A 9,547-nucleotide genomic window follows, 5' to 3' on the forward strand; every position below is an offset into this window, starting at 1 on the left:
CTTAAGTCTAGAGTTTATTCCACCTATTGAGTCTTGAAATATTTCAATGAAATATATATTTTTTATTTCTAATTTTCAAATTTGTTCTTGTGCATATCTATCTGTGCTTGTTTTTTTTTTTAAACCATCCAAGACCTAATGGCCACTTTATTTTTTTTAAAGATTTTATTTATGAGAGACACAGAGAGGAAGAGAGAGGCAGAGACACAGGCAGAGGAAGAAGCAGACTCCTGATGTGGGAGGAGGGAGCCTGATGTGGGACTCAACCCCGGGTCTCCAGGATCACACCCTGGGCTGAAGGCAGGTGCTCAACTGCTGAGCCACCCAGGGATCCCTCTGTGCTTGTTTTTAAAAAATATTTTATTTATTTGCGAAAGAGAGAGAGAGAATATGAGCAAAAGTGGCAGGCGCTAGGGGAGGAGCAGAGGGATAAACAGACTTCCCACTGAGCAGGGAGCCCGATGTGAGGCTCCATCTGAGGACCCCGAGATCATGACCTGAATAAAAGGCAGTTACTTGACTGATTGAACCACCCAGGTGCCCCTATCTGTACTTATTATTATTATTATTATTTTTTATTTATGATAGTCACACAGAGAGAGAGAGAGAGGCAGAGACATAGGCAGATGGAGAAGCAGGCTCCATGCACCGGGAGCCCGACGTGGGATTTGATCCCAGGTCTCTAGGATTGTGCCCTGGACCAAAGGCAGGCGCCAAACCACTGCGCCACCCAGGGATCCCCTCTGTACTTGTTTTAATTCTGTCTAGATGTTTCATGATTTTCTCTCTAGTACTATATGTAAATTATTCATATACTATCTTTTTAAGGATCCAAATGCTTTAAGGCATTTCCAGACTTTTATTTTTTAATTTTTCAATTTTTTTTCATTTCCAGACTTTTAATGTGTTATTTAAAACTTGAAGTATAGCTGACACACACTGTTACATTAGTTTCAGATGTACAACTAGTGATTCCACAAGTTCATACATTAAGCCATGCTCACCACAAATATAGCTACCATCTGTCACCATGCAACACTGTTAGAATACCTGCATTCACTCATATGTGGAATTTACAAAACAAAGCAGATGGATATAGGGGGAACAAAAAGAGAGGCAGATTAGAAAAAGGACTCTTTTTTTTTTTTTTTTTTAAAGATTTTATTTATTTCAGAGAGAGAGAGCGCGCGCGCGAGCAAGCACAAGCAGGAGGTGGGGCAGAAGGAGAGGGAGTAGCGGGCTCCCCTGGAGCAGGGAGCCCAGGGAGCCCAGGGAGCTGCAGGTAGGCCTTGATCCTGAACCTTGGGATCATGATCTGAGCTGAAGGCAGACACTTACCTGACTGAGCCACTCAGGTGTCTCCAGAAAACAGACTAAACTGTAGAAAATAAACGGAGGGTTGCTGGAGGGGAGATGAGTGGGGGGTGGGTGGGTGTTGGGTTCAATGGATGATGGGGATTAAGGAGAGCCCTTGTGATGAGCACCAGTTGTTGTATGTAAGTGACAAATCACTAAATTCTAGTCCTGAAATCAATATTACATTGTATGTTAACTAACTGGAATTTAAATAAAAACTTGGAGAAAACACAAGAACAAAAGCAACAACAAAAACCCCACACCCTTGACTATATTCCCTATGCTGTGATTTTTATCCCCATGACATATTCATTCCGAACTGGAAACCTGTGTCTTCCCCTCCCCTTCATCCACTTTGCCCATCAACCTACTCCTCTCCGGTCACCATCGGTTTGTTTTCTGTATTTATGGGTCTGTTTCTACTCTTTTTGTTCCCTTATTTGTTTTGTTTTTTTAGATTCCACATATAAGTGAAATCATATGGTGTTTGTCTTTCTCTCAGACTCTTAATGTTTTAGTATTCTCTAGCGTAAATTTATCTCCCAATTGTTGATTTTTTGGCTATCTTTTGTAGAGTTAGGTGTTTTCCAAGTGTTTTATAATGTTGGACCTCTGACTCATCTTGAGTGGGAGACCACACGTATGCACTCTCCATGGCTGGTCATGAAGCTCTGTGCTCTCTTGCCTCCTTAGATGTGCTCTGGATAAGCTTTGGCCTCAGACAGTAGCAGGCAGCAGGTTTTTCTCATTTCTCTTTAATGAAAAGAGATCCTGTTCCCAGCTCCTCCTTTCTAGAATGACTTTGGCTCTAGTTCCTGCTGTAGGTGGAGAACTTGGAGCCTCCTTTAACCTGCAGGAGCTGAACTCAGAGCTGCCTCTTCTTCCTTAAACCTGGAATCTGGCAGGACTTTAGCTTCAGCCCTACTCACAGCTTTTATTATTAGTTTCCTTACATTTGTGGCCCATGGGGATATTTATTTTGTTTTTGAGCTATTATATGCCTTTCACATTTTTCTTTTCTTTCTTTCTTTTTTTTTTTTAAGATTTTATTTATTCATGAGAGACAGAGAGAGAGAGAGAGAGAGGCAGAGACACAGGCAGGCAGAGGGAGAAGCAGGTTCCATGCAGGGAGCCCGATGTGGGACTCGATCCCGGGTCTCCAGGATCACGCCCTGGGCTGAAGGCAGGCTCCAAACCACTGAGCCACCCAGGGATCCCCCTTTCACATTTTTTCAATTACTGCTGTGTGCTTGCTGTAGGTAGGGTATCTCAAAGCATGGACTTACCATGCCATATTGAACTGAAGTCCCATTAATAACTGAAACATTTTTTAAAAAGATTTTATTTGAGAGAGAGAGAGAGAAAGTATGAGCAGAGGGAGGAGCAGAGGGGGAGGGAGAGGGAGAAAAATCTCTAGCAGACTCCCCACTGAGCACAGAGGCACCCCCACCCCATCCTTCCCGCTGGATCCCACAACCCTGAGATCATGGCCTGAGCTAAAACCAAGAGGTGGACGCTCAACCAACTGAGCCACCCAGGTGCCCCTAGCTGAAACATTTTAAAAAACCCAATCTGCTTCCTTTTCATTAGGAACGTAACCATGTGTTTCCCAGGGGAGGAATCTGGGAGAAGTTTCTGGAACTCTTCCTTTTTCCTTTGCTTCTCCTACTTATTTCCTTTTTTTTAATTTTATTTTATTTTTATTTTTTTTTTACAGATTTTATTTATTCATTTGAGAGAGAGAGAGAGAGAGAGAGAGAGTGCCCAAGAGAGCACGACCTTGGGGGAGGGACAAGCAGACTCCCTGCTGACCCGGGATCCTGACTCATGATCTCGACCTGAGCCCAAGGCAGATGCTTAATGCCAGAGCCACCCAGGTGCCCCTTTCTTTCCTTTCTTACCTCTCCTGCCTGCAGCTTTTACTTTCCCTTCCATGATCTCTCTCCTTCCCCTGTCCTGTCATTTCCCTGTTCCCTGTCCCCCTGCCTCTCCCTCCCCTCCCTTCTCTATTTTTCTTCTCAGACTCTCTCCCCTGGGGTCTCTCCTCTGTTTATGTCCGGTTGTCTTGTGACCCGGCATCCTCCCAGTGTCGTCTCAGTCCTTTAACGCCAGGGGACGAGAAGGAGCAGCTGTGGCTCCTGTTTGTATGTGACCTGGTTCCACTGGGGGAAGGGCTGGCCCCTGCCATGGAGGAGGGACTGGAGGGGTGGTGGCCTCCTGACTTACTGAGAGGAAGGGAGGGTGAGGGAGGTCCCTAATGTGTGTTCAGACGTGCCATGGGCCAATCAGGCACAGAGACAGAGAATATGTATTTTGTTTAATTTCCACAAGGCTCCTGTGAAGTATGTATGTATGTCTTGTGATTCTTCCTTTCATGTCACACAGCAGGAATCTGAGACTCCAGGGGGTTAAGTAATTCCCTTGGGCTAGGCCCTGGGCGGCAGGATGCAGATGCGCTGGCTGGGCCTGGGCTCTCCCCACCACGCGACTGTGGGCATTGGACTACGGATTAAAACATGCACTTTTTATTTATTATTATTATTATTATTATTATTATTATTATTATTATTTTAAGTGGTGACACTTTATTTTTTAATTTTTAAATTTTAAAAAATATTTTATTTATTTATTCCTAAGAGTCAGAGAGAGAGGTTAGAGACACAGGCAGAGGGAGAAGCAGGTTCCCTGCAGGGAGCCCAATGCAGGTCCCCAGGATCACGCCCTGGGCCAAAGGTAGATGCTCAATGGCTGAGCCACCCGGGTGCCCCATACAATGGTGACACTTTAGATAAGGACTTCTGGCTTCAGGAGTAGGCATGGGACTGCTTATGGTGGGCTGTCATGTGGTGGTGGTGGTGAGGGGGGTGAGGAGAGGGGCTTGGAACTTTCTCAAAACCCTGGAAATAGTATCATAAAGGCAGCCACCTGCTTTGTGCAGTCCTTGGGACCCGCACCTCCCTGCGTGAGCACGACAATTGTCCCTGACCTGTCTGTAGACTGTTCCCAGTGCTTCTCACACAGACAGTAGGCAAACCCCGCTGGGCACGCTGTGAGGTAAGCCTGGGGGGAGGGGGGAAGACGCTGCTGGGGTCTGCGTTTGGGGGCCCTGATGTGCATCCTGTTCATTCGGTCCTGGCCTTCCCTCCAAGACACTATTACAACACAGGATTTCACTTTTGACTTTAATGCAAAGAGTAACCATCACAGAGACATTGCTAATACTCGTATACAGCCGAGGTTCTGTCCACTTCCTGAGCAACTTTCCAGACAGGGGAAATTTCTTTTTAAAGATTTATTTATTTATTCGAGCAAGAGAGTGGGCAGGGGGAGGGGCAGAGAGAGAGGGAGAGAGAATCCCAAGCAGCAGACTTCCCACTGAGCTTGGAGTCCTCACAAGGGATGGGTGGGGAGTGGAGAGTGGGGTGTGTTTCGATCTCACCACCCTGAGATCATGATTTGAGTTGCAACCAAGAGTTGGATGCTAAACTGGCTGAGCCCCTGAGGGGCTTCCAGACAGGGAAATTTTCTATTTGTTTTTTCTTGCTCTGTATTCCCACCCCACCTAGACAGGGTCAGCTATCCCAGGTTTTCTACAATTATTATTTTTTTAAAGATTTTATTTATTTATTCATGAGAGACACAGAGAAAGAGAGAGAGAGAGAGAGAGAGAGACAGAGAGAGAGAGGCAGAGACACAAGCAGAGGGAGAAGCAGGCTCCATGCAGGGAGCCCGACATGGGACTCAATCCCAGGTCTCCAGGATCACGCCCTGGGCTGAAGGTGGCACAAAACCGCTGAGCTACCTGGGCTGCCCTATCCCAGGTTTCCTACTTTCCTCCAGATCCTCTCTTGGGCCCTTTCTGTATTTCTGCCTATCTGTCTGATTCCCATCATTCAGGGTTAAATCTTTACATCCATGAGGCACTGTATACCCCCCCCCCCATTTTGGTCAGTTTTCCTATTATCCTTGTAACTCCTAGTAGCCATGCCCTCTCCCTACACTGAGAAGCAACTGTAGCATTTGTTATGTGTTGATCCCTGGGCCCCATTTCTAGAGGTTCTGATTTTGTAGGTCTGGTGAAGAGCCTAGAAATCATTTGTAAACAGCTACTCTAGATCATTCTGGTATAGCTAATCTATATACCATATCTTGAGAAACATGTAGATAGATTTCAAATAAAAAAATTAGAAATGTTTTTGTGTCTTTTTAAAAAAGAATTTTATTTATTTATTTTTAAAGATTTTGGTTTATTTATTCATGAGAGATACAGAGAGAGAGAGAGAGAGAGAGAGAGAGGCAGAGACATAGGCAGAGGAAGAAGCAGGCTCTCTATGGGGAGCCTGATGAGAGATTCAATCCCAGGACCCTGGGATCACGATCTGAGCCAAAGGCAGACCCTCAACCACTGAGCCATCCAGATGCCCCTCCTTGTGTCATTTTTAAAAGACTTTAGGGGTGCCTGAGTGGCTCAGTTTGTTGGGCATCTGACTCTTCGTTTCAGCTCAAGTCATGGTCTCATGGTTGTGAGATCAAGATCCTGGTAGGGCTCCAATACTCAACAGGATGTCTGCTTGGGATTCTCTCCCTCCACCTCTGCCCATCGTCCTTCTCCTCTCTCTCTCAAATGAATAAATAAAATCTAAAAGAAAAAGGCAGGGGGTTTTAAAGATTTCCTGTTAAAAAAAAAATAAAAAAAATAAAAAAAAAATAAAGATTTCCTGTTAGAGGCAAAATTTCAGAATTCTCTCTTTGGATTTAATTTATTTCCTTATTTTCTCATTTACTCTCCTCCCTTTTCCCTACTTCTTACTTGTCTGACATCAGGAGGACTAATGGGAACTCTCAGGGCAGTGGCCCACTTGGTCTCCTGGGCTACCAGCATGAATGACTGACCCTTTTTCTCTCAAGTAGGGGCCCTGTCTGATAAAGGGGAAGTGGCTCTCATGCCACCACTACCTAAATAACTACTCTACAGATTTTTATGCCCAAGTCTATCTTATTGTTTCTGAGATTTCATTTGAAGCATGTCATAAGATCTTATTTAATTCTGGTCCTTATTGCCATCTCCTTACCCCTCTTTTCTCTATCTGCCAACCTTAATCTTGTCATTTTAGATTAATAATCTGCGAATGGGGATGCCTGGGTGGCTCAGCAGTTAAGCATCTGCCTTCAGCCCAGGGTGTGATCCTGGAGTCCCGGGATCTAGTCCCATGTTGGGCTCCCTGCATGGAGCCTGCTTCTCCCTCTGCCTGTGTCTCTGCCTCTCTCTCTGTGTGTGTCTCTCATGAATGAATAAATAAAATCTTCAATAAAAATCTGCAAATGTTCCCCACTTGAGTTGTGCTCTGCTCCATCTGGCATTCTTTTCCATTTCCATTTCCATTCATTCATTCATTCATTCATTTGTTCCTTTTTTCAACTATTATTTGTGGAGTGTCTATAATATTTAGACTCTGTAGCAGGCATAAGATTTTGTTTTTTTTTTTAAAGATTTTATTACTTATTTATTTATTTATTCATGAGAGACACAGAGAGAGAGAGAGAGGCAGAGACAGATGGAGGGAGAAGCAGGCTCTATGCAGGGAGCCCGATGTGGGACTCGATCCAGGGTCTCCAGGATCACGCCCTGAGCAGAAGGCAGGCGCCCAACCCCTGAGCCACCCAGGGATCCCCTGGGCATAAGATTTTGATCGCTTCCCCATTCCAAATGGAAAAATTAAGTTACCTCATTTTGTCAGACATCTGTTTTCAATCCCACAGTATTTATCTTTTCATCACAGTAGTCTCTAGTCCTCTAGACTTTGAGGAAGGGGCTAAGCTGGAATCCAGGAAGAAGTCAATAGCTGCCCTACCCCCCACAGAGGAGTATGTCTTAGGATAAGCTGTCCCCAGAGTCTATGAAGGGCCCCCTTTACCTCTTGGTTCTTGAGGCTGTAAATGATGGGGTTGACCATAGGAGTGAATACAGTATAGAGGACAGAGAAGGCCTTTCGGAGCAAGGGGGCCATGTGGTCTGTTGGGGCTACATAGACCACAATGAGGGTGCCATAAAACACCCCGACCACGCTGAGGTGGGAGGAACAGGTGGAGAAGGCTTTCTGCCTACCATGGCCTGAAGGTATTTGCAGCACAGTCCTCAAGATGAAGGCATAGGATGCCACAATCAACAGGAAGGGGGCCAATGTCAGAAAGCCTGAGATGCTCACCCCAGCTCCCCACATGACCCCCACATCCCCACAGAACAGCCCTACAACTGGAGCAAAGTCACAGAAGTAGTGGTCGATCTCCCTGCTGCCAGGGCAGAGGGGAAGAGGGGCTGCCAGGGCCAGAGTGAAGGCAGAGAAAGAAAAGCCACTGACCCAGGCTCCAGCAGCGAGGCAGCCACACAACCAGGTGCTCATCAGGGCAGGGTAGCGAAGAGGGTGGCAGATGGCCAAGTAACGGTCATAGGACATAGCAGATAGCAGGAGGCACTCAACAGCAGCCAGGGAGGCAAACACGTAGAACTGGACCAGACAGCTGACCAGTGAGATGGCTTCCCTCCCTTCCAGAAAGCTCCACAGCAGCTGAGGCATGATGTTGGAGGTACAACCAATCTCCAGCAAGGAGAAGTGGCAGAGGAAGAAATACATGGGTGTGTGGAGTGTCCGACTGGAGGCCACAGCCAGCACGATGAGGGCGTTGCCCCCAACTGTTACCACATAAATGGCCAAAAAGAAGGTGAAGGGGAGGAAGCCTAGGTGTTGCAGATCCCCAAAGCCAACCAGGATCAGCCAGGTGGTCTGGTTTTCACTGTCACCACTGGATTGCTTCCTCATCTAGATCTGGGCCGAGGAGAAGAGAGGAAGGTAACTTTAACCAAGATCCTATAAGGACCACACCCTATGCTTGGTTTATTCATTTATTCATCACAGCAAGCATTAGAGATAGGCCTTATTGTCTCCTGTATATAGAGGAGAAACTGAGACCCAGTAAGATTAAGTCAATTATTCAAGGCAATTATGATGTAGTCAAGATGTGAACCCACATTTGCTTGAGTCCAAAGCTTCTGCAATAGTCTACTATCCTACAATTCTTTCCTAAATCCTTCCTGAGTGATAAAAATATTAGTATCAGAGCAGTATAGGACTCTTCCAATCATCAGTGAGGTATTTACTGACAATCTTGGCTGAGTATCAACGGCAGAATCACACCTGGTGGGGTCCTCTGGAGGGGTGGGGTGGGAGGACTCCATCATTCAGTTGGCAGGTGGTCCTACTCAGAGGTCATGCACATTCCTGAAGCAGCTAATCATCTCGTACTATTTTCCTCTTCTAAGACAATGAGATGGAAATTTTGATTAGCAATCTATATCATTTATTCTGTAAGAGGTGCAATATAGAAAGATCTGAATTAATTCAGATCCCACTTTGCTGGGTATTCATTCCTTTTCCTTGGACAAGTGACCTGGTGACCACTGGTAAGGCAATTCTTACACTGTGCTCAGTCTCTTATCAGTTTATTGGAAGATGAGAATACTTTCTTTTTCTTGGTTCTCCTGCCCTATATTCTCTATACAGGTCTCATGGTCATTTTATCTCACCTGATGTGGATTATTTAGACATTTCTATCCTGTGACAGGATTCCTTCTCTTAGTTTTTACACTATTATGCTAATGCCAAACACACAGGAAGACCTTGATAAGTACTTGTGGAATGAATGAATGAATGAATGAATGAATGAATAAATAAATAAATAAAATAAGTGAACTAGTTATAGTAATTTTCCAATGGTAAATTGCCACAGAAAAATTGCAGCATCTGACAGTTAATGCTTAGGCTAAGGAAAGAGGCATTTAAATGATTGCTAACATAGACGAGGCATCTCTGAGTCCTCCCCTAACTGAGGGAATATTGGAATATCGTCACTTAGTTTGAGATGGAACCATGATTAAGGCTGGCGATGGAAGTCGAGTAGGTGTGTGTGTATGTTTGTAGTAGGGGGAAGAAACCAGAAAGTCCAACATGATAGAAAGTTTTCTCATTTTTGAAGTTAAGAAAGGTGACATTCCACATTAGTAAATGGCGGCAAGAACACAGGGTTTTTGTGTTCCTTCCAGGGTCCTACCTTTCCCTCTGGTTTTGGGCTTCCATCATGCAGACACACATTTGGTCACATGGGAGATACTGACAGTGGGAACAGAATACTTTCA

The 9,547-nt window shown here is 45.1% G+C and overlaps 1 protein-coding gene across 1 annotated transcript; it reads right to left on the reverse strand.

Annotated features, from left to right (window-relative positions):
• Nucleotides 1–7,169: 7,169 nt before the first annotated feature.
• Nucleotides 7,170–8,174, reverse strand: LOC144297726 (olfactory receptor 11A1-like). The gene has a single exon (XM_077871906.1). It carries the CDS (start codon nucleotides 8,172–8,174, stop codon nucleotides 7,170–7,172), a length of 1,005 nt encoding a protein of 334 aa, XP_077728032.1.
• Nucleotides 8,175–9,547: the final 1,373 nt, after the last annotated feature.

The sequence above is a fragment of the Canis aureus genome, chromosome 25 (assembly GCF_053574225.1).
Source record: "Canis aureus isolate CA01 chromosome 25, VMU_Caureus_v.1.0, whole genome shotgun sequence".
Classification (NCBI taxonomy): domain Eukaryota; kingdom Metazoa; phylum Chordata; class Mammalia; order Carnivora; family Canidae; genus Canis; species Canis aureus.